Source organism: Aotus nancymaae, unplaced genomic scaffold (assembly GCF_030222135.1).
Source record: "Aotus nancymaae isolate 86718 unplaced genomic scaffold, 86718_ANA_hifiasm-v0.15.2.pri h1tg000015l_0, whole genome shotgun sequence".
Lineage (NCBI taxonomy): Eukaryota > Metazoa > Chordata > Mammalia > Primates > Aotidae > Aotus > Aotus nancymaae.
The window spans coordinates 7,000,372-7,026,311 of NW_026988426.1; the positions used below are offsets into that span (position 1 = coordinate 7,000,372).

General features: G+C 40.2%; 1 protein-coding gene across 1 annotated transcript in view; it reads left to right on the plus strand.

The window, feature by feature from the left end:
* The first annotated feature begins 4,482 nt into the window (after window positions 1–4,482).
* ITK (IL2 inducible T cell kinase) overlaps window positions 4,483–25,940 on the plus strand; it is a 72,450-nt gene continuing 50,992 nt past the window's right edge. The window contains exon 1 of the mRNA XM_012455604.2: window positions 4,483–4,765. Coding sequence (XP_012311027.2) covers window positions 4,628–4,765 — 138 coding nt within the window. The 5' untranslated portion in view covers window positions 4,483–4,627. The remainder of the gene's footprint in view (window positions 4,766–25,940) is intronic.

Genomic DNA, 25,940 nt, shown 5'->3' on the forward strand with positions numbered 1-25,940 from the left:
AGCTGCTGGCTCAGGTGGGTCAGAAACCCGGCTTCTGTGTGGGAAAAGAGAAGTTAGGGCATGGTGGAAAAAGCCAACATGCTTCAAATTCTGAAGCAACCCATGCAAAGTTAAGGAAAGCGTCGTCTTGAATACATGTTTGGAGTTTTGATTATTACCTTGAACTGAGCTGGGCTTTCTTTTTCTTTTCTCTTCCCTTTTTTGTTTGTTTGTTTTTTGAGACAGTTTTGCTCTTGTCACCCAGGCTGAAGTGCACTGGCACAATTGGCTCACTGCAACCTCTGCCTCCTGGGTTAAAACAATTCTCCTGCCTCAGCATCCCAAGTAGCTGGGACAACAGGCGCCTGCCACCAGGCCTGGCTAATTTTTGTATTTTTAGTAGAGATGGGGTTTCGACATGTTGGCCAGGCTGGTCTCAAACTCCTGAACTTAGGTGATTCACCCACCACCTCAGCCTCCTAAAATGCTAAGATTACAGGTGTGAGCCACCGCGCCCTGCCTCTTTTTCTTTACTTAACTTTTTATATGGAAATTTTCAAACATGCATCAATGCAAGGAGAGCAGAATAATGATGTACCCATTAGCCAGCTTTAGCAATTGTCAAGTCATGAGCAAACATATTTCATCCCTTCCCCTACCGATTTCTCCCGCTCCACTGGACTATAATGAAGCAAATTATAAACATTTTATTATTTTATCAATAATTCAGTATGTTTCTATATAAAATAAGGACTATTTTAACATGGTAATAGCACCATTATTATATCTTTTTTTTTTCTGAGATGGTGTCTTGCTCTGTTGCCCAGGCTGGAGTGCAGTGGCACTATCTCTCGGCTCAGTGTAACCTCTGCCTTCCAGGTATAAGCAATTCTCCTGCCTCTGCTTCCTAAGTAGCTGGGATTACAGGCACACGCCACCTCACTCAGCTAACTTTTGTATTTTTAGTAAAGATGGGCTTTCACCATGTTGGCCAGCTGATCTCGAACTCCAGCTCTCCTGACCTCATGTGATCCTCTCACCTCAGCCTCCCAAAGTGCTGGGATTGCAGGCGTGAGTCACCATGCCCAGCCCATCATTACATCTTAAAAAATAACAAGTTTCTCAGTATTATCAAACATCTGTTCAACATACAAATTTTTCTAATTGTCTCATAACACTTTTTACACAGTTGATTTGCTTGACTCTTAACCCAAAGTCCAAATATGCTTAAAGTTTCTTTTTTTCTGAGACGGAGTCTTGCTCTGTTCCCCAGGCTGGAGTGCAGTGGTGCCATCTCAGCTCACTGCAACCTCCGCCTCGTAGGTTCAAGCGATTCTCCTGCCTCAGCCTCCCAAGTAGCTGAGACTACAGGTGCGTGCCACCATGCCTCGCTAATTTTTTGTAGTTTTGGTGGAGATGGGGTTTCACCATGTTAGCCAGGATGGTCTCGATCTCCTGACCTCATGATCCACCCACCTCGGTCTCCCAAAGTGCTGGGATTATAGTCATCTTTTAATTTAAGAGTTCCCTTCTGACTTATTTATTGCTGTTTTGTTTTGTTTTTGTTTTACGAGACAGAGTCTGTCCCTATTACCCAGGCTGAAGTGCAGTGGTGCAATCCCAGCTTACTGCAACCTCCACCCACTGGGCTCAAGCAATCCTCCCACTTCAGTCTCCTGAGTAGCTGGTACTACAGGTGTGTGCCACCATGCCTGGCTAATTTTTTGTATTTTTTGTAGGGACAGGGTTTCACCATGTTATTAAGGCTGGTCTTAAACTGCTGGGCTCAAGCAATCCACCCACCTTGGCCTCCTAAAGTGCTGGGATTACAGACATGAGCCACTCTGTCCGGCCCTCTATGGCTTATTTGTTACTGATACTGAGTCATTTGTCCTTAGTATGTTTTTTCGTATTCTGGATTTATCCAATTGCACTTCCACAGTGTCATTTGTCAGGTTCATTTATCTCTTGTATTTTCTGCAATCTTGAATTTATATCTCAAAGTTTGATTAGATTTGTGTTTGATTTTTGTTTTCTCTTGGCAAGACTTCTGAGTTGGTGATTTTGTGTACTTCCTCTTGCGTCACCTCAGGAGACATACAACGTCTGGTTGTCCTTCTTTTAAGATTAATCAGTGTGTTACAGTGTTGTCAGCTTCATAGGACAGTTATACATTTTCCTACTGGCTTTTTGCATAATAATTTTAACAGCCATTGATGATCATTGCCTACATTTCTTGTTTCATTAGCATTGCAAAACGATGATATTCTATCACTCCTTCATTGTTTAGCTTCTCAGAAAAAAAAAAAGACTTCCTCATTAAATACTTGATTATTGAACCGAGAGATAAGTCTTCAAGAAAAGCAAGAAATATGTTTCATTCTTTTCCTTTGTTTCCAGTTTTCAGAATAACAAGTTGGTTCTTCAGCATCCTCCAAAAGTGATCAAAAGGTTGGGATGCTTTTTTCAATTCTTTTAGGAACTCATTGTTTTAACATTTTTACTGTTCTTTATTTCATGGCAATTATTATTCCTTTTGATACTCAAATTGTTCCAATTTTGGCAAATGAGAGCTCCTTGAATTTGGCTCCTGTGAAGCGAACTTTTCAAAACCAAAAGAAACAAAGGGACTATTTGTTTTTGTTTATGTTTTCCTTAAAAGGAGAAAAAATATTGAGCCTCCTAAGTTTACATTTAAAAAGATGGCAAAGACAAACCTCAGTTAGTGGGTTTGAAGGCTCTATGAGAAAGAGAATAAAATTACTTATGATGACACTCCATGGAAACTGGGCAAATGAAAGCCTCCTAACTATTGCAACAACTACCAATGATATTTTGCTTTCCCGGCTGAGAACGCTTTATGACGTCTGTAAATCTTTTCATCTGAACCAACCAGGTATAAAATGTACTTTTCTCAAACGAGTTTGTAGTCTAGCTTGAGAAGATAGCACTGAATTATCTAGATTTGCTGGTAGTGACAGAAACCTCAAAATAACCAAGACTTAGAAACTAGATATTAAAAAAGGTAATCCACGGCTGGCGTGGAAGATCCATGGTCACCAGGGTCCCAGATTCTTTCTGTCTTATACTCCATTGTCCTCAACATGGAATTTCCACCTCGTGATACTAGATAGCTGCTTCAGCTCCAACTGTCACCTCACCATTCTAGTCAGAAGGCGGGAGGAAAAGGGAAAGAAAAGGATGACAGATCCCATTAAGGAAATTTCCTAGAAGTTGTACACACCACTTCTGCTATGTTCAGTTGGCCAGGAGACAGTCATACAACTACACTTGGCTACACAAGAAAGGCTAAAATTGTAGTTTTTATTATGGCTGGCCAGATGCCCAGATAACCGTCAGGGATTCAGTTACTCTAGTAAGAAGGAGAGGGTAGATATTTGGGAAAAGTAGCAATCCCTGCCTCAAGCCTATACTCAGAAAAAATATATATTATCTTGTTTGGGCAGTGTATTTCCACACATATGTCTTAAAATCTCAGAATGGAGGAGATCATTTAAAATATACCCATACCCTACTCTCCTGGGTGTCTTGATTATGCTGGGAATGCAATATATAACATAAAATTAGGCTATTGTCTGGTAATTTACATTTAAAAATAAACATTGGAGAATTTCACTCCTATACAGCAATAATGATTGTTTCATTTATTATTTATCCCTACCCAGTACATGCCATCTCTGCTTACACTAAAATCTCTTGATTATTAACATGGTAGAGGTAAGTATCACATATCATACTTCATCTATGTACTAACTCTAAGGCAAGATACATGACTAGCACCCACCATTCATAAAGTGTAGGGTATTCAGTCCTCCAAGGACCCTCACAAGGAAGCAAAGGATCAGAGAAGGCATAGCTTGCTCAGAGAAAAACAGCGTAGTAAGTGACAGAGCTGGGAGTCCAACACAAGTTTGTCTGTTTTCAAAGCCCATGTATACTTTGTTTGTTATGCCATTCTGAAGGATTCACTTATTTTTCAGTTTTCCACAAAATGTCAGCATAAAAAGGCAATCATCTTTATGTAGCATTGAGAAATTTCTATGGGTTTTAATTTAGATCTTAAAAACTAATAATCTTCAGCAACATATTTCTTCATTTTAATATATGAGGAGTTTGGCTCATTACCTCTTTTACTTGTCCAACCCAATTCGGTGATGATCCATTGAACAAATTTTTCTTAAACATCTTTTCTTATGTCTGAAGGTTGCTGAGTATATCATGGTAAGCAAAACCACACATGGTGTTTACCCCCGTGCTACATGTTTTAACTGCTGGTTGGATTAAACCAGGAACTATAAGGATTAAACTGTAATCCTTACCATAATTCTGAGTCTACAATTCTTCAAATATTATTTCAAGCCATATAGCAAAGGGTGTATGTATTTTTTACATATGCCTCTTGGTTTTGTGAATTTCGAAAGGATGTGGTTATGGCCTTTGACATCAGAGGAGAAGCTCTGCTATGCTGGCTAAATGTTGATAGAAAGATAATGTTGAAGGCAAGTTGCCTTTGAGCAGCTTTCTGAAGATCAACTGCCTCCCCATCGCATTCTTTGCCCCAAAGCTCTTTCCTTCTGTTGTGCTAAGAGGTGATGCCCAAGGTGCATCACCTTTCAAGAACTGGATCATGAACAACTTTATCCTCCTGGAAGAACAGCTCATCAAGAAATCCCAACAAAAGAGAAGAACTTCTCCCTCGAACTTTAAAGTCCGCTTCTTTGTGTTAACCAAAGCTAGCCTGGCATACTTTGAGGATCGTCATGGGGTATGTAAGCAGTTTCATTTGTCTTTTTTCACATAATATTTTATGTTTGGACTGGGCTGATGCAAATATATATACATAGCATAAAATAGAAAACATGAAACACCAGCATGCTTGTTATAACAACATAAAAAGTACAGTAAAAGTAATCAGAGGAGAACACATAAAGCAGTCTCGAGGTGAAATGGTGGCGATAGGCTATTTCAATTCTAAAAACTATACATTTAACATTTATCAGCTTTTTCCCCCTGCAAGATTATGTTTAATTTTAAAATCATTAGTAACAGTTTAGGTAGCAAATATGATTAGATAAAACTTGAACTTTCTATGACACATACTAAATTTAATGAAACATAGATTAATACAATATTAGCATTGGATGAGATGATCTACCCCAGCTTTCTTATTTTTTAGTGGAAGAAACTGTTGTTTAGAATGGTTAAGTGTTGGGTTCAGTGTTAACATTTTCATGAATTTAACTCTGTTTGTCTCAATACTCGTCACTTGCCCAATCTTGGAATAAGATTCTTCAGGCATTTCATTGTCTAAAGTTGAAAGGCACAATGGCAAACCTCTTCATCTTTGGTAGACTTCCTTGGACACCAGGGTTATTAAGAACAAACTTTCTGCAGTGCAGACCAGCGATTCTTACCCAGAAGAGTATGGCTCAGTACAGACTGAGCTAAGTCAGTCTGTCTCTATATCTAAAAATAGTCTCATGTTTCTTAACATCAGTAATAACAAAAGCAACGGGAATAATCTTAATAATGTAGTTTGGTAGAAACAAGAGTCAAGAAACCAAATTCTACTTCTCAGTAGGTGATCCGGCCTGGACAAATGTCCACCTCCTATTTCAGGTTCTTGCTTTATAAAAGGAAAAAACTGGAAATAACAACAAACAAGATCCCTTTCTTCTTCAAAACTTCTTTGTTTTATGCAGTGGCTCTTGTTTAGCTCTACTCTGCAATCTTTCAAAGCATGTTTGATTTCTTACTGTATGATTATATTATTTTTACATCTTTAGTGGGGTAGGACAAGAATTATCACATATATTACTGAAGGGAAAATAATATTAGGTACCTGATGGTCACTTAGAAACAAAAGCGCTCCAATTCTTTGTTGGAGTCTGACTTAGCAGGTGGAGGCATGAGTTTGGGAGCCTTTGGAGTGCCAGGCTTTAAAGCATTTCATGAGGGGGAGCTCCAAAGTAGGTCAGGCTGGGTATAGAGCCTATGGATGCCTCACCTTTTAAAGTTGCAGGTGTTGCATGTCCTTGGTGAATTACAGAAAAAAAAAAGTTGCAGGAAAAATAATGCTGCCTCTTTGGAAGTGAAAAGAATTGCTTGTCTTGTTATCAGATTCTTACTGATAACAGTTTACGAATCAATCAAAAAACACATGGAATTACGTGCAAGGCCTCTTTGCTAGGTGGCCAGGAGCCCAGGTTGTGAACTTGGAGGATTTATCGTGTAGAGCTAATAAATCGCATGGCGTTACTCAATGCGTTTTTGTGAATAGAACATTTAAAGGTTTTGTTTCATATTGAAAGAACAGTCATGTGCCGTTAAATATTTTTTCAAAGGCCGTTTTACGGTTTTCACCAGTTTGTTTTTCTGACTCAAAATAGTATCATCTCATTTAGTTAGTACTAATAATTCCTTAGCCCAATTGCTATTTGTGAACTGTTCGTGAATTCAGCTCAATATTATTTGCAAATAATCACAAACCAGATGACCTTAACTCAGAGTTTTATTGGTCATAAGTTGCATGTAGACAATGTTGTAAAACCACCCTACTTCTTTTACTGAGCATTATGAAAATTTCCAAGACAATTACTTCATTCTGGGGAGACCTAGGTATAGTTTCTAATACTTCCATGTGAAATGGAACTCTATACATTGGACATGTATAAAGTATACATGTCCAAATACCAAATTTCTTGTTTTCTAATGCCAATGTTTTATACTTATAAATAACATTTTAAAAGTAATTATTTATCTATTGTAATTATTTTAATAATTTATTAAATTATTTATTTATAATTTATAATTAATTATTTAATCATTAATTAGAAATTTATCCAAGGTCACTGAAAAAAATAATATATGTGAGTTATTATTGTTCATGTCCTATGTATAATATATCATTTAGGACCACCAGTTTGCACACAAGAGTGCATTAATATTACTTAGAAGTAAATAACATTACACTTGTGGAAAGAACATTTTCCTCTTCAAATTAAAACCTCCATTTTCAATCTGTAAAATGGGTGTGATCACAGCACCCATTTCATAGGAAGATGGCAAAGACTCGAGGTACAATGTCTTTAGGCTGAACTTTTTGAAATTATTTGGTGGATCAAATATCAGATATTAGCAGTTTCATACAGTTCAACTTAATATATTAGGTACTTAGCACAGCCTTGTCAGCTGGTAAGCGTCTAGTAAAAATTAACCATTATTTGTATCCCTTTCGTATCTCTAAAAAAGCCAGCAGGGTGATGGCATTATTTTCAAATGATGGGAGATTTTAAAGGATTCTTTGAAGTCAAGCTAAGATCAGGGTCCTGGATTCCTTCTGTTCTGTAGCTAAATACAAGCCTGTGGGGAGATATACACACATCATGAGCTCTTGGGTCAGTTATTGCCCCTCTTAGGATCTCGAGCTTCTTCTTCTCTTCTCTGATTTGTAAAATTGTGATCCTTGCAGTTCTCACCATATGAAAAATAACCCTTCTACATACTCAAGAACAAATTTGGTAATTCTGGAAATCAAGTAACCTTAAAAATCATGCCTATTGTCATTATAATACTAATTGATTGAGGCTTTTACTTGAACATGGATTTAATTCTGGTGTTAGATGCCTGTTTTCCCTATTGGGATGTGCAAGTGTGTTCAAAGGGGCCAAGAAGCACCTTCATCTCGCTGGAGCAGTGGGCCAAAAAGAAGCATAGATTTGGCAGGTGGTGGCCTGCGGACAGGCATGATTTCAGATGCTCTCCTGTGCCTGCCAATTTTTTCCCAAGTGGTCCCTGATGCCTAAAATTCTATGACAGAGGACAATGAGAGATAAAAGCCCGTGGGTGTTCTGGTAAATGTTTAGGAATCCGAGGATGGGGCTTGTTGGGAAGCCCTGATTCATAGTGTATTGCCAATTCCTTTGGTGTGAATACTTCCATCATGGCCCATTTTAAACTACCAACCTGATGTCTAATGGTTCACAAATTCCTGAAAATTTAACAATTAGCTCCCGCAGGCCAGTGCAAGCCAAGTCCAGCACACCATCAGCAAGCCTAAGTACAAATAATCCTTGGAGAGGTAGCCACCAACTAATCAGCATACTTAGTTGCACATGACTGATATCAGATCCTTTTTAATGGTAAAAGGAAAATGGAGCACCTCAGGCTCTTTGAGTAAGCATAGGATGGAAGAAGCAGCCTAGATGGAAATAAGCATCATAGATTGGTGTTGCTTGTGTGGCCAATTAGAGCTGGATTCAAATCCTGCCTCTGTCACTTTCTAAATATGGGATTTCAGACAAGATATTTGACCTCTTTATGCTTGTGTCCTGTAGACCCCAACACTACCTACTTCAAGTGATGTTGAGTATTTCATGAGAAAATATGTTATAAGCTTCTTACCAATTGCTACATGGTAAGGTGATTATTACTCACAATTTTGCCCAAGCACCACCTTGATCTTCTGAAATCCCCTCTGGAGAACTGGAAAGTTTCTTCCATTTTGATGACTCTTTGCACCTTAGGGATCAAGTGTGCTGTGCTCCTTATGGTATGGAAGGCATTATCATTTACATGGAATAAGAGAAACAGTCAAAATCACCATTCCGGTCAGCATCTGGGTAAGGGTCTCCACTCCTCACAGCCTCTTCCCTTTAGCCTGCAGTCTGATCTAGCAACAGAATCATCTCCTGTAGCAGGAAATCAGAGATCTGGAGAGACCGATGGGGTTGCAGGAGGATTCTATTTAACATGTTCACAGGCTCAGCGGAATCGCTTCTTAATTCTGAGCAAAGGACAAAGAAAATGGCCTACCTTTTATGCACCTGGGTGGTACAGGGTGACAAAGTAGGAAGCAAGTTTACAGAAGCCAGAACAAAGAGCAGTTAACTAACTTGTGACGTATCTTGTGATGTACTTTACATTTCAAAAGTAACATCTTGAGAAACACATTTTGCAGTTTTGAGTTTATCTGCTTTGTGACTTGCAGCTGATCAACAAGAAAAACAGGAATTTTTAGATGCCTGGGAACTTTGTTAAGAATGTGGGAAGGATAGATAAGGTTCAGTGCTTTGCAGAAAGGCAGTTATTCTGCCTTAAACAGAGCTGGGAGGTGTTATATTAAACAACACACAACACAGCAAAATTTCCTTTGTTACATAGCAACTACAAATTATAAGGTTTTGTTTTACTATTATTGCTATTATTTAATTTCCTTCTTCACTCCTACTTGCAGCAAGCATCCTTTCTAAATTAAAGATGGCAGGTGGGAAAGATGATCCCCTTTCCTTGCTTTTGAAAGCATTACTGCATAGCAGAAACACTGCTTCTGGTGTCAGACAGATCTGACACCAGATCTGTGTCACAGCTCACATTTGATCTGTGTGATTTTTGTCTACATTGTATAATGCTGTGCAATCCTCTAAGAAACTATTTATGTTTTTAAAATAATTAAGGCCAGACGCAGTGGCTTACACCTGTAATCTCAGCATTTGGGGAGGCCGAGGTGGGCGGATCACTTAAACCCTAGAGTTTGAGACCTGCCTTGGGCAACATGGTAAGACTCCATATTTAAAAAAAAAAAAAAAAATTAGCCAGGTGTGGTGGTGCATGCCATAGTCCCAGCTACTCAGGAGGGTGAGGTGGGAGGATCCCTTGAACGCAGGAGGTTGAGGCTGCAGTGAGCTGTGATCAAGGCACTGTAATCCAGCCTGGGCAACAGACTGAGATCTTGTCTCAAAAATAAGATAAAATAATTGAACATTCCTTCTTGATCTTATTAATCTTATTTCCTTTTAATAAGATGGAGGTCACCTTCATTCGAATAAGATAGTAACTAACATTTACCGAGCACTTACTACATGTCCAACACTGTGCAAAATGTGAATTATTTCACCTAATCATTACCAACACCTTGTAAGTTAGGAACTAATATTACCCCAATTTGTAGGTCAAGAAATTGACACAAAGAGAGTTTAAATAACTTGCCTGAGGTCCCATGTCTCTAGAGTCTACATTGGTCCCTGATAAATAGTACTTATGACCATTAGCAGTTGGCACTCACAGGTAATCAGGTATTCCATTGGGTTTTTACAAAGTGTGCAATGCATTCTTGTTCTGAAGTCCCCAATGTAAAGGACGGTCCTGAAAATTGGTACCCTGTGCCACATGGGTCTTCTGCAATGAAGAATTTTATGACTTCTACATTTTTCACATATGCTTCAGGACAAATCTCTGTCTCCATTCACTTCAAGAACCCCTGCTATGTGTCTGAGACAAAGAGAAAGAGAGAGAGAAAGAGAGAGGGAGAGAGAGAGGGAGAGCGTGCCTTGGCAAGCCTTGCCGCCTGAAGTTCCTCTAGAATCTCCACATGGCAGCCAGCACCAGCTTTTGACATGTGACCATAGTCAAGTCCTGATGACCTTCATCAGACATCAATGTGTCCCTGCAGCGGCTCTCCCCATTCCCTAAGGATGGACACCACCAGAATCTACCCCATGGTCTCTTCTGTCTCAGCTCATGTCTCACTTTATCCCATCTCGGGGTTCCAACCACACCACATTTTCTTCGGTGTTAAAGCCTCCATTTTAAGTGTCATTTATTGGGAAAGCCTTCGTTGACTTCCCTAGACGAAGTCATGTCCTCCTGTCCTTTCTACCGTAGCACCAGTGCCCTTTCTTCAGAGCACAGGTCGAAGTTGTAACTACCCATTAGTTAATGTGATGATGTATTAATGTCATTTCCCCGCCTTGCCCTCCACTGGACTATCAGCTATATGAGAGCAAGCATCCAAGTTGATAAAGATGGCTTCGCCAGTGTCTACAAGAGTGTCTGGCACACACTATTCACTCATGCATCATTTGTGGAAGGAAGAAAGAAAGAAAGCTGGAGAGGTTAGTGACATAAACGAATCTCAAATAGAAAAGGTTCAATGACCAAATAATAGAGACCAAGGCAAGTGATGTAGGGCTTTAAAAGGGAGATTACTGAGTGTAGGAACAAATAACAAAGACTCCCTGGAGGCAGTAGTGTATGGCCTGTCCTTGAACAAGGAAGAGGAAGATTCACGTGGTTGGAATTTTAAGAGCTGGATCACAGAGGCACGTGTAGGAACCAGCAGGAGGTCCAGGTCCCAGTCCTCAAAGCTTTTTAGGAGTTTAAGCAACTCTTTTCTCTCTTTTCCTCTGCCCAGTCTTACCCTTCTCCTTGCCTTTACAGCTAAACCCTCTGTAGATAATATTCTTTCTTTTGCGGGGGGAGGGTCTGTTGCCCAGGCTGGAGCGCAGTGGCTTGATCACAGCTCACTGTAGCCTCAATTTCCAGGCTCAAGTGATCCTTCTGCCTCAACCTACCGAATAGCTGGGACTACAGGCATGCACCACCAAACCTGGCTATTTTTTTTTTTTCTTTTTGAAACAAAGTCTTGCTCTTGTCCCCTAGGCTGGAGTTCATTGGCACGATCTTGGCTCACTGCAACCTCCGCCTCCCGGGTTCAAGCGATTCTCCCGCCTCAGTCTCCCGAGTAGCTTGGCTTACAGGTGCCTGCCACCACGCCCCACTAATTTTTGTAATTTTTAAATTTATTTTATTTTACTTTATTTTTGAGATGGAGTCTGGCTCTGTCACCAGGCTGGAGTGCACTGGCACGATCTCGGCTCACTGCAAACTCCACCTCCCAGATTCAAGCAATTCTCCTGCCTCGGCCTCCTGAGTAGCTGGGACTACAGGCACACACCACCATGCCCAGCTAATTTTTGTGTTTTTAGTAGAGACAGGGTTTCACCATGTTGGCCAGGATGGTCTCGATCTCTTGACCTTATGATCAACCCACCTTGGCCTCCCAAAATGCTGGGATCACAGGTGTTAGCCACCATGCCTGGCCAATTTTTGTATTTTTAGTAAAGATGAGGTTTCACCATGTTGGCCAAGCTGATCTTGAACTCCTGACCTCAGGCGATCCATCTGCTTCAACCTCCCAAAGTGCTGGGATTACAGGCGTGAGCCACTGCGTGGGGTACTTGGCTTTTTTTTTTTTTTTAAATTTTTGTGGAGACAGGGTCTCACTATATTGCCTAGGCTGGCCTCTTAACTCCTGGGCTCAAGCAATCCTCCTGCCTTGGGCTCCCAAAATGCTGGGATTACAGGTATGAGCCATCGTGCCTGGCCATGTAGATAATATTCTTAAAACTTCCCGAGCATTTTTGCTTGAGACGTTCAGCAGTCATGGGCTCTCTTCTCTACATTCCCATGTCATTCAGTTGTCTTCCAGCTGGGCTCCTGCTGACACTTGAAGCTCTTTACAGTCTGTTATCCACATGGCACCTAGGATGAACCTTAAGATCATAAATCAAATACTACTTTCTACCTTAAAACCCTTCACGGCTATTTAGAGTATTTAAATAAATTCTCAACTATGGCTTACAAGACCCCTCATCCTGTGGTCCCAGCCTGCCTTCTTTATTTCATTTTACACCACACTCCCTTCATGTGCTTCCATCACATCTGCCTTCTTCCTGAAGCACTCCAAGCTCAAAGTCCCTGCAGGGCCTTTGTACAGGGCCAGGACTAGGGTGAGACAAGTGAGACACACACGTAAAATGACACTCATTCTCAGGATGCAGGATCTTAGCATTAGCTGTTTCCACTGCCTCAAACACCCCAGATTTTTGAAAGAGTGTTTGTTTGTTTGCTTGTTTGTTTGCTTGTTTCTTTGAAACATGGTCTTACTCTCTCACTCAAGCTGGAGTGCGGTGGCAGGATCTTGGGTCATTGCAACCTCTGCCTTTCAGACTCAACTGATCCTCCCGACTAGCTGGGACTACAGGAGTGCATCACCATGCCTGGCTAATTCTGTTTGTTTGTTGATTTATTTCCCACCTCTTCCAAAGCACATAGATACTTTAGTATCTGCACTTATTTGTTAGGTTTATGGATGTGTTTCTCTGTTTAGTATCTGTCTGTCCATCTACTAGAAGGGCAGGTCCATGAGAGCAGAGATCTTGCCTGTCTTGTTCATTATGGTATCACCATCATCTAAAACAGTTCTGGACACTGTTTAGTAGTAGTCAGTAAATACCTGGGGAATGAACGAAGGTCACATAACTCACATTGCATTCAGAAAAGCATCTGGAAGCTAAAAATGTGGGTCTTGTCTAGCCACGCAAAGAAACTAAGGGCCCAAGCAAAGTACTTGATACTTGAGGCGTGCATGGTTTCCACCTGTTTTAATGGAGTTTCATCATGAATTGATCTTTGCCTGTGTTATGTGAGGTTAACGTTTCATGGAGATAACTATTGCATTGAAATTTTCTTTTTAGGAGGCAAATATTCTCACATTAAAATTAGATTTGACTCCTACTATTCAGGGGCGGGTGCACCCATTCATCAGTTTCTGCAGTAAAAACGGGCCACAGGGAGATACTACGAACACGAGAGTTTAGTTTTTGACTCAGTCTGAAAGAAAGCAGAAGAGCTCAATTTCAGGCCACGCACAGTGGCTTACACCTGTAATCCTAGCACTTTGGGAGGCTGAGGCAGGCAGATTATCTGAGCTTAGGAGTTTGAAACCAGCCTAGGCAGCATGGCAAAATGCTGTCTCTACTAAAAATACAAAAATTAGCCAAGCATGGTGGCACATACCTGTAATCTCAGCTACTTGGAAGGCTGAGGCAGGAGAATCACTTGAATCCTGGAGGCGGAGGTTGCAGTGAGTCGAGATTGCATCACTGCACTCCAGCCTGGGTGACAGAGCAAGACTCTGCCAAAAAAAAAAAAAAAAAAAAAAAAAAGCTCAGTTTCTTGAACTATGAGCTCCATGTAAAACAAGACATTTAAATATCAAACTCAGAAATCGTATCTACAAAAAACTATTGTAAAGCTCTTTGCAAATGTTGATGGACCATATAGTAAATTCTCATTCCACCCTTATTTTCTTAACCAACTAATAATACATACCTCCATTCATCAATGAGTTATGAGGCCAACTGGAAAAAGGACACCTTCTAGGATGTAATTTTCATCCAGAGGTCAGTTTGGATTTGGCTTCGTGACACTCAGAGGCCTAACTAAAAGTGATCCTGAGGAGAAACAACTCCGTAACGCTTTCCCAGTCATCTGAAAGTCCCCTTTTGGATCAACGGCCTGCTCAGCTCCTTGAAATTCCGTAAAAGTTTTCTGTATTTTAATAGAATAAGAACTCGAGACAGGTTCTTATGTCTTATGTTGCTGTATAATTCCTATTAACCTAAAGTTATTTATAAGCAGGCTTCTCACCATATTTTTCCTTTTTTGATATTTAAAAAGTCACAGAAATTTTACCTGCTTGTTATAAAAATTCAACTATAGAATTTTTTCTCCCAAACTTCATATATTGTGCCAAATCTTTATTATTATTGGTTTTTTTTTTTTTTTTTTTTAAGACAGAGTCTTGCTCTCTCCCCAGGCTGGAGTGCAGCAGTGCCATCTGAGCTCACTGCAACCTCCGCGCCTCCTGGGTTCAAGTGATTCTCTTTCCTCAGCCTTATGAGTAACTGTGACTGGGACTACAGGCGCATGTCACCGCGCCCAGCGGAATTTTGTCTTTTTGGTAGAGATGAGGTTTCACCATGTTGGCCAGGATGGTCTCAATCTGCTGACCTCATAATCCGCCCGTCTCTGCCTCCTCCCAAAATGCTGGGATTACAGCCATGAGTCACCATGCCTGGCCATGTGTGTGTGTGTGTGTGTGTGTGTGTGTGTTTAGTTGACTCTGTATCAAGGAAACATTTCTGTTTTGGTACATTTAGATATATTCATTTGTTCAGCAAATATTCTGCAAACAACTGCTCTGTGCCAGGCACTGTGCTAGATGTGAGAAATGCAGTGGTAAATAGTGGAGGTAGGTGTCTTAGGTTGGTGCACAAGTAATTGAGGTTTTTAATTAAGGTCAATTAATTGTGCACCAGCCTAATAGCTTACATTCTAGGGGATGGGACAGACAGCAAGCAAGTGTATAACTGCGTAGGGCAGATAAAGAATGTGGTAGGTTCTATGGCGAGACCACATGTCCACTGGGGCTGAATTGGGAGGAAGGGTGGTCAGAGAAGGAATTTATAGCTGAACTAAAGTTTGAGGAAAGAGCTGGTTAAGTGAAGAAATGGAGAAGAGCATTCTGGGCAGAAGGAACTGTAAGTGCAAAGACCCTAAGGTAGGAAAAGGCTTGGCTTGTGTGGGGAATAGAGATTTGAACATGTAGAGTTCGAGAGAAGGGCACAAGACGATACACAGAAGCCAAAATCTGCAGGCCCTTGTGGATCATGGCAAGGAGCTTGGATTTGATTCCAACCTCAATGAAAAGTTTCCAAGGTTAAACCAGTGGGTGTGATTCCATACATCTAGAAGTGAGCTGACAGTTGTGGGGTCAGCAGATTATACAATGGCCAAGAATAGAAGCCAGGAAGTTGGGTGGAGTCTACTGTGGTGGTCCCCTAGGCCACTGTGTAGTGTCCCATCCTATGAGCTGTTCTTCAGTTGTCTTTTTTTTTTTTTTAAGGCAGAGTCTTGCTCTGTCACCCAGGCTGGAATGCAGTGGCGTGATCTCAGCTCACTGCAACCTCCGCCTCCTGGGTTCAAGTGATTCTCTTGCCTCAGTCTCCCAAGTAGCTGGAATTACAGGCACACACCACCATGCCTGGCTAATTTTTGTATTTTCAGTAGAAGCAGGGTTTCATCATGTTGGTCAGGATGGTCTTGATCTCCTAATCTTGTGATCCACCTGCCTCAGCCTCCCAAAGTGCTGGGATTACAGGCATGAGCCACCGTGCCTGGCCTATTTGTCTTATGTGTTAACTTTCTTGTGGCATCCTTCTTCCTGGGGGTGCTTTGTCCAGAATCATCTTACTCCATGTTTTGATGGGAAAGTGCCTAGTGTATAACCTGGGTCAGGATCAACACTAAGCTCAGGTAGACTGTAGCAGCAAAGACTGAAACCCACTTAGAATTGGGTTAAATCAGCCTTGATTAATCTCAAGACAGAGCAAGGAACCTTCTGATCTCCACACTGTGAAAAATAATTAATGAGCCAAGTACACTCAGAATGTTTTCTATAACTCTGGTCTGAAGACATTGATTTACTGTCTCTGTGAGCACTGGTCTTTTCTCTCATGCAGATATAACTTTTGCATAGTTATAATCATAATGCATGACAATTTTGAATTCTACTTTTCCATTTATTCTTTTATATAAATGTATTTCCATATATCTACATTGCCTCCAAAGTAATAATTTTTCATTTATATGATTTTTTAATGGTTGAGTCAGTTCATTGCAAGAACATGTTTATCTATCTTATGCACCTGGGGGAATAGATGAACTTATCCATTAGTTATGGTTCAACATGCAGGTTGTTTCCATGTATAATGAAAACACCAAAAAAAAATAGTATACACAATATAGGACTGTCTCATTTTTAAAATCAGCTTCTTAGGATAGAGTGCCCCAAATACAATAATTGTGTCACAGGATAAGAACACTTTCTGGTTTTGATCATTTGTTGCTACGTCATCTTCCAAAGAGATCGCAGTGCATGGATCACCAAAAGTGGCACCATATTTGTTACCAAAACCATTAGAGAAGATTATGTTTCTACAAAAGAATCCCATTGTGATTTTTCAAGCACATCATTTTGACTGCTGCAGTGAGAGAGAGAGGAATATATGTAATCTTTTATACATAGGTGAGATGATTTGATTTTTTTCTCTACTTTTTTTTAAAACAAGCTGTGATTTGGGAGAGATGATTTGATTTAATGTCAGTGTCACATGTATGTAAATGAGCCCATCAACTACATAGTTGGATTTCAGGTGTGCCAAAAGGTCTCCTACTCTGCAAAACCTGAATCCCCTAACTGACTGTCACAGAGCAGGGGGCATGGTCTGAAAGGTTCCCATGAATGAGATCTTTGGGTTAGGTCATCAAACACCTTATCAAGGAGCAAATGAAATATAAGAAGGTGTCACAGGAGCCACTTTTGACTGCTCCATAGAAGCCAGTTTTAATTTTAGACAGGGCCTAAGATGCTGAAATTCTCAGGCTGTAATTCCAGAGAAGTGGAATGAGGTGAGGAAGGAACAACAGGGCAGCCTAACAGAAAAGAGATTTGGCCCCGGCTCACCTGGCTAATTCTTTACCCTCTCTGGGATTTAGCTTTCTTGTCCATAATCAAAGGATTTGGCTAGATCAGTGTTTTTCCAAACTTTAAACAACATTTTAATACAAAATTATACATGCCATCACCATCCCCACATATAAAACAGAGAAAAGTGGACGTTCTCTGCTTGAAGGAGGGCAGGGAAACTGCTTAGAACCCTACACCCCTTGGCCTGCTCCTGACTTTCAAGGATCAACAAGGTATCTTCCAACTCTGTGACCCATCTCCTCAGGGTGTAAATTGAATAGTAGAAATGATAAAACAAGAACCAGTAGAAAGTCACCTTGAAACCTTATTATCCTCGTCTCTGACATTATAAAGTTAGACTGAATGATTTCTAAAGACTTATCCAGTTCAAGAAAGTAGAAACTTGGTTCAATTTGTAATACACTTTGGGAGGCCAAAGTGAGAGGATTGCTTGAGGGCAGGAATTTGAGACCAGCCTGGGTAACATAGTGAGACTGTGTCTACACACACACACACACACACACACACACACACACAAATTAACTGGGCATGGTGGTACGCACCTGTAGTTCCACAATTTGGGAAGCTGAGGCAAGAGAATTGCTTTAGCCCAGGAATTCAAGGCCACAGTTCAAGGCACCACTGCACTCCAGCCTGGGCTACAGAGTGAGACCCTATCTCTATTTTTTTAAAGTGGAAACTGTGATTGTGTATCTCTGTCAATGATATCAGGAATTCACAAAAAGTGTTGGAGATTAACCAAACATGGAAGCCTTTCTAGGAAGTAATGCCTTTACGATGATAAATAACTGTGTGGCTCATGAGAAAGCATGTTGTCGAAATACAAACAAGACCCCAAGAACACACCCTAAAAATGAAGTCAGATGTTTAGTGTGTAACCAGCATAAAATCTGAACTAATAACAGCCAATATTTGATGAGATCTTGCTGTATTTCAAAGGATCAAGGTTAAGTGCTTTATGTGTCTTATAAATATTCTCAATAATCACAATCATTATGTTATCCTATTGTCATCCCCATGTAATTTATGAGAAGGCCGAGGTTTAAAGAAGCTAAGTATCTTTATCTAGGTTACACATATAGGACAAACATTAAAAGTTGGATTAAATGTTCTTCAATGGACATTTTCAGATTAAGCTTGTTTGGTTCTGATATGTCTTACAATGGAAGCTGATAAGGCAGAGTTGGGGCAAGAATTTGTTGGTGAGTTTCTAACACACTCCGATAGAGGTGTTGCGTGGGGACCAGCAGGCTCGATCCAGGCTGCCCAGCAGACTTACCCAAAAGACAGCACAAACAGGCCAGGCGCAGTGGCTCACGCCTGTAATCCCAGCACTTTAGGAGGCTGAGGCGGGCAGATCACGAGGTCAAGAGATCGAGACCATCCTGGCCAACGTGGTGAAACCCCGTCTCTACTAAAAATACAAAAAAATTAGCTGGGCGTGGTGGCACGTGCCTGTAATCCCAGCTACTCGGGAGGCTGAGGCAAGAGAATTGCTTGAACCTGGGAGACAGAGGTTGCAGTGAGCCGAGGTCGCACCACTGCACTCCAGCCTGGCACCTGGTGACAGACTGAAAATCTGTCTCAAAAAAAAAAAAAAAAAAAAAAGACAGCACAAACATCATCAACAGCAACCATTTTTTTTTTTTTTTTTAAAACCACAATAGCATCACTACAAGAAGAGGACTGAACACTTTGTTAAGTATTTTCTCATTTCCTCCTTACAATTCTTTGAACATGATAAAAGTAAAATTTTGTTTTAGTGAGGAAGCAATGAAGATAAGAGGACAGTAAGTAATTTGCCAAAGGACACAAAAAGTATAAAGGTGACACCATGCCTTAGGACATAAGGATTCCCTATACTTTGTTCCTGCACACATTAGTGTGACCTTTCCTGCTATCTCTGTGGTTACACAAGTTGAATTACCTTTTGTGAGAAGGTAATTCTACTTACCTTCACAACTGCAAGCATCTCAGCCAATTTCTCGCCGTGAGTTCGTGAATTCGCCAGTCTTTGGTGACTTTGCAGAGTGTGTTTTCATTCACCTGGACTCTATGGGCTGGTAAACATGAGTTCCTGGGCTTGTAAACCTGAGGATCTGTTTCTGGGGTGGCCTCTAACAAGGAAAGATGCTGTATCCACCTCAGCGCTATTTAGTTTTCCAGATTAACAACTAATAACAGTGTTGACCACTTATTGAGCCTCTTCTGAAATTAACATTCTGGGAAGGCTGTATCCAAAGTGATAATACAAGGAGTACCAGGAGGAAAATATTAGCCCAGCAAAGTGACCCAGAAAGGGAGCTTGAGGGTGCTAACACCAAACCTCACCCTTTTCCACAGTCCACGCTGAGGCCAGTTCTGTGACGGATCCAATTTGGTGTTTCCCAAAGTGGGGCGCTACCAGGAGCACACAAGATAGCACACGGACAGATCTGGTTTCAACATGTCTTTAATAGTCATGTGTCTACTACAATTTATATTAGAAATAAGTGTTTTTAAATTTACGGTGGTGACTTAAAGTTTCTTCCTAGAATAAATTTAAGTGGAAAAAATAAGTCAATTGAAAGAATACTGTTAAGCAGACAATACTATTTGAGGGAAATAGGGTATGGTAAAAACTGCAAGCCTGGGCTGCAACCTGAAGCCTGAGAGCACTGAATCCATGGAAATAACAACGTGAATCATCACTTATTATAATTTGCTTTTAAGTAGCTCCAAGAGTGAAATGTAATAACCTCCACTGGACATTTGGAGATGCAGAGGTGATCCACAGAGTCCAAAGCACTTGAAGATATTGGGTTGGTGCAAAAGTAATTGTGGTTTTTGCTACTAATAGTCACAAGCACAGAGGAGCAGGGAAGATGGTCAAAAGAGATCTCGGGCCCCCACGTTCTGCCAGAGCAAAGCAAGCAAATGAACCTGCTGTCACAAACTGAACCCAAATTTCTATGAATCCATGAAAAGGCTGCTCTAATTCCAAACCAGCTCGTTATAAATCTCAGTAACATGAAGTTAGTATTGTTTACATTGCTTTCCAACTATGTTTCAGATTGATAAAACTGTTTCCTAAAGCATAATTAACTGCCGTTGGAATGAATCCTAGCCCCCTTGCCTCTGTGCCTGCTGGACTTCACATCTGTGTATTAATAGTCACTTTTGTTTGGAGAGCTTCTGCAAAATGCAGACTAATTTTTAATTCTTAAAGAGATAATACATTCACATAATTTTATTTTTATTTTTATTTTTTTAGATACAGGGTTTTGCCATGTGGCACATTTTGATAATTTTGAAAAACAGTTGCAAAATGTTCTGCTGTAACAAATCTCTCATCCTTGTCCCATGTCACATTGCTGCCCTACATCAAAGCAACCATGCTAGTTAATTTCTCATAAATTATTCCAATAATACTTTATACACGTACTTATCATACAAATAAACATTCTTCTTTCCTTCCTTTTTAAACAGTAGTAACATACTCTACACACACTTCTTAACCTTTCTTTTAGTTGGCTAACAACATATCCTGGAGATTGATCCACATTGATACACAAAGATATTCTCTATTCTGTTTATGGTGGCATAATATTTCATTGCATGCATGAAAACTTTCTTTTAATAATGGATGGTCTGTTTCCAGTTTTTTGTTATTATGAACAATGAGAAATGAATAGTCTTGTAGATGTGTTATTTTCCATGAATATGTTTATAACAGTGGTTCTCAACCAAAGGTGATTTTGCCCACCAGGGCACATTTGACAAAGTCTGGGGAAATTTTTGGTTGTTCAAGTGGGGAGGAGGGTGCAACCAACATGTAGTGGGTAGAAGCTGAGGATGCTGCCAAATATCCTACAATTCACAGAACAGACTCACAACAAAGAATTTTCAGCCCAAAATGTCAATAGTGCTGAGGTTGAGAAGCTCCAGTCTGTAGAAAACATTTCTAGAAGTGGAATTGCTGAGTCAAAGGATATTTGCATCTGTTATTTTGTTGACTATGAACAAATTACTCTCCACAGAAGTTGTACCAGTGAACATTCCCCAGGGCCACATGTGAGAAGCCTGTTTTCTCAAAACCTCACCAACACCATTATCTTATGTTTTGATCTTTGCTAATCTGACAGGGGTTTAAAAAAATAGTACCTAAGTATAATTTATTTGCATTTCTGTTATTATAGTGACATTGAGCATCTTTCCATAAGCTTCAATATTTATGTTCCTTTTGTTCATTTTTCTATGAGGTTATTAGTATTTTACTTAATTTGTAGAAGCTCTTTACCTGCCAGCTAAACCCTTCGGGCAGACTAGTTTTAACCTACATTTTCATTGCCAAGAGATTTTTGCCACCCTGCCAATTTTTCTGGAAATCTTATTCCAAATCATTTCCATTAAGAGTTTAGTCTTAGGGTTCACAATCGTCACTTTATGCTGCATACTTGGTTTTATTTGCTGTTCCTTCAACGGATTAACAAATATGAATTGAATATCACATCTATGCAAGGGATTATTTCCTGAAATGCAATAAAGTTGTTATCCACTTACATATTTTGGCTACTCGTTCTTCAGTGCTTAAAAAGAAGACCCAAAATATCTGTTCTTGCCAACTCATTAAACATTTCAGATTTCTTATTCTGGGAGGAAGGGCTTTGGAGGAGCATCCATAGCTCAGAGACACTGAGAGGAACAATATGTAGGATACCTTGAGAGTCTACCTTATGCTTGGGAAATAACCTTTTGTAAGAAAATCTAAACACACATGTTTCATCATGCTAGGGTCATGTTATCTTGATCTAGTAAGAATAAGGCTTGGACATTATTCCTGAGTTATCAATTCACTTATAAGATAAATATACCCACATAAAAGCACACAATTACTTTATTGGAATCTATGAAGAAAATGGCTAGCCCTCTAGAAGAACGTGAGAGAGACTGTCATGAACTTGAACCTCCCTGGATACAGATGAGCAGGTGGCAGGTGCTCTCTAGCTGCTGCTTACTGCTAATGGGGTTATGTGGTTACAAGGGTGTGCATCCCGGCACACCCAGCATTTGATGTATACCCCTTATTCTTCTCCCACAATCATCTAAGTTGACACTGTGATGTTTTTAAAACTTCTGACTGTATTCAAACATTATTTTCATTTCTCTGCTTTTCCTCCCGCTTCACGCTCACTGTAAAAACTTCAAATATCCTAAGAATATATAACTTTGTGAATTTCTGCCACGGTGGAACCCATGACAAAGAACCAGTGTTAGCAGCTTGAACTGTTCTTGTATTGTTTCTTTGGATATTGCGTATACTAATATATAATCTCCTTTTCCAAAACTGGGATGCTGTTCCCTCTGTTGCTTTAAATCTGCTCTTTAACATTTAGTACATACTTTTATCCCTCCATATAGATGAACTTTACTATCTGTTAATAGCTACAGAGTAGTCACAGGATGGATGAACCATAACTAACTTAACCATTTGTCTATTGATGGATATTCAAGTTTTTCCAGTTTTATTTTAGTGTAATAAATAATGCTGCTGTGAACATCCCTTTTTCTCTATCTCTTTATATTTTGAACAAATATTTCCATAGGATAAATCTGATCAGGGAAATGTATTTATTCATTTTAGTTAACTGTTTTAATAAAATGAAAGAAATACACATTTATGCAAAATAGTCAAAGAGTATACAGAAGGACATGAGGTAAAAAGAAAAGCTCTTTGGGAGGCCAAGGCGGGTGGATTGCTTGAGCCCAGGAGTTCGAGACCAGTCTGGGCAACCGAGCAAGACCTCATCTCTTAAGAAAAAAAAAAAAAAGCTCTTTTCCCACTTCTGATTCCCAGCCCCCAGGACCACCCACACAGGTATCTGCTCTTAATAGTTTATTATGAGAAAATACATTTTAATCGAGGATCCTAAATTACCCTCTGAAAACTGTATATGAGTGTAATTCTTTTTCTTTTCTTTTCTTTCCTTCTTTGTTTTTTTCTTTCTTTCTTTTTGAAAATTCTCACTTTTTTTCTTTTAGGTGCCCAGGGTGTTACTATTTTAAAATGGCAGTTTTAAAGGAGGCGGAATTGTTTTCCTCATGGCACATCCAGCCACATGGTAGCCCACAGTGTGAAATGCTGAGGTGGAGAAAGCCAGCCAACGATGGGCCAGTGATGAGTAAGAGGTCTTACGGAAAAGAGGAGAGGAAAGAAGGCAGGTGTGGGGCAGATCAGAGTTTCCTGGCTTTAAGGTAGTCCAGGAGCCTTGAAATTAATGGCTTTAGCTCCAGGCTTTTCTAGAGCTTCAGAGTAGAGGGGGGTTAGGTCTAGCTGAAGATGGGCTGGGAGGGAGGAACTAGGAACAGCTCATTGCAAATTTCATTGGGGTTTTACAGATGCTAATTTTTCCATAGAAACAGAAATGATTATATCTGTTCTGTTTTGTTTTGTTTTGAGACAGAGTCTCACTTTGTCACCCAGAGTGCAGGGACATTATCATGACTCACTGCAGCCTTAACCTCCCAAGCTCAATTGATCCTCCTGCCTCAGCCTCCAGAGTAGCTGGAACTAGAGGCATATGTCACCATACCTGGCTAACTTTTTAAATTTTTTGTAGAGACAGGGTCTCACTATGTTACCCAGACTGTTCTTGAACTCCTGGCCTCAAGCGACCCTCCTTCCTTGGCCTCCCAAAATGTTGGGATTACAGGTGTGAACAATTGCTACTAGCATTTGCTGGTAATTTTTTAAAATCCTCTAAATTAATTCAATGATTCAGAGACTATTCTTATCTCACTTTTAAAAAATGAGGCAACTGAGAGGTTGAGACACTTGCCTCAGGTTGCACAGCTGGTAAGGAATGAGGTTAGAATGCAAACCTGAGTCTGCCCTACTTGAAAGCTCCAGTTCTCCCCAACTCTGCCTCACCAGAAGAGAAAACTGAAAACTGCTGTTTTTCAGAAAGATGGAGATGTCCTCTTCCCATGGGTAGCAGACACATAACTTCTCATCGATATATCTGCTGGGCTAGTTCAGCAGCAAAGGAGCCAGTGTTGTTGGAGCAGAGAGGAGTGACTATTCTGAGGAGCCAGGGAGTGTGTTCCACCTTTGCAACCCAGCATAAGCATTGCTCAACCAAATGGGACAGAAACAAAGCTCTGCTAGGCCATGGCTTGATGAAATGGGTCACACAATTGATTTTCCAGCACTGAGTTCAGGGAATGATGGTCTTCTGTGGAAAGTCCCGGGAAGGAAGCATAGTAGTTAGGTGATCAGGCTCTGCAGTCATAGAGTTGAGCTTGTATGCTACTCTTCGACTTATTAAGAGGGTTGACCTCTCTGAACTTCAATTTTCTCACTATAAAATGGGGAAATCATATGTTGTAGGATCGTGGTGAAATGGGATGGAATGTGGAGTGCCTGGAGTATACAGAATGTTCAAAAAATAGTATCATTTAAAAATTTTTTTTCCTGTCTCTCTCTTTGAAACTTACAATCCAAGTTCTATTTCATACAAAATATTAATACAAAAAGCCACTCCACCCCGCCATCTATCAAGCAATGCATGTTTATATGGAACCTGGAGCTAACCCATTTGTAAACAACCTGGGTTGTTTCTGGGTTGGGGTTTTGTACATAGCAGAGCAACTCCCTCGCTGTGAGATCTGTTGAAAGCCCTCAATACAAGAGTTTGTTAAAAAAAAAAGAAAAGAAAAAGAAGGAAAGAAGAAAGAAAGAAAAAAAGAAAGAAAAGGGGAAAAGAGAGAGAAATAGTAACATAAAAAGATATAAAAGCTGATTGCACAAGTTTACCCTTGTGCAAATTTGTAAGCATCAGCATCTTGAATTGTGTCTGAAACGTGTCAGATGCTGGGATGAAACATTAGACTATGAGGACAGCATATCTTTGAATGTGGCCAAGAAAAGAGACAAGGGTAAGCAAAGTCCTGTGACTTTCACCCCAAGTAATGCAGACAGAATAACAAGTAAGAATGAGAGCAGGTTGTACTTGGCCTCTCCCTTTCTCCGGTGGCTTTTGTGTGGTTTCCTTGGAAAGTTTTACCCTGGCATTTTTCAGAAATAGCACAGTTGTTTGGGATGATTATAGGCCATCACCCTTTCCCAGAGACTGAACTGTGTCAGGCTCATTGACCGGCCAGTCCCCAGGGACCAGCTAGGGAGGACTTAGCTAGCTGGTCCTGCTGTTTACCAAGTATTTGATCTTGTGAGATGCCAGGAGAACCAACCTCAGGGTCTTTGGAAAGACTTACCAACTGGTCAGGATGGATTATGGTGCTGAGGTCCCAAGCTCTCATTTGGGGATGAGAGTGATGTTGATGGCAGAACATGAAATCCATCCCAACAGAAGAGAAAGCTTGAGAGCAAGCTCATCTGACAGACTGTTAAGACACAGGCACGAAGGAGGCCATGTGAGTTGAGAGGAGAACTCCTTGGAAATCTTGGAGTCTCACTGTCTGCTAAGGTAGCCACTGACCACATGGGTCTACTTAGCACCTGAAGTGTGGCAAGTGCAAATTGAGATACACTGCAAAATATAAAATTTCAAAGACTTAAGTACAAAATATATATATATATATATCATTAATTTTTATGTTGATAATTTTTTTAATATATGACAACCAAGTAAGATTTTATTTTCACAAATGCAATGTTGGCTTACTATTCTTAAGTCAATTAAGATAATACACAATATTACTTGAATAAATGTCAAAAAAGAACGTTTCCATAAACAAAGAAAAACATTTGACAAATCCAACATCCATT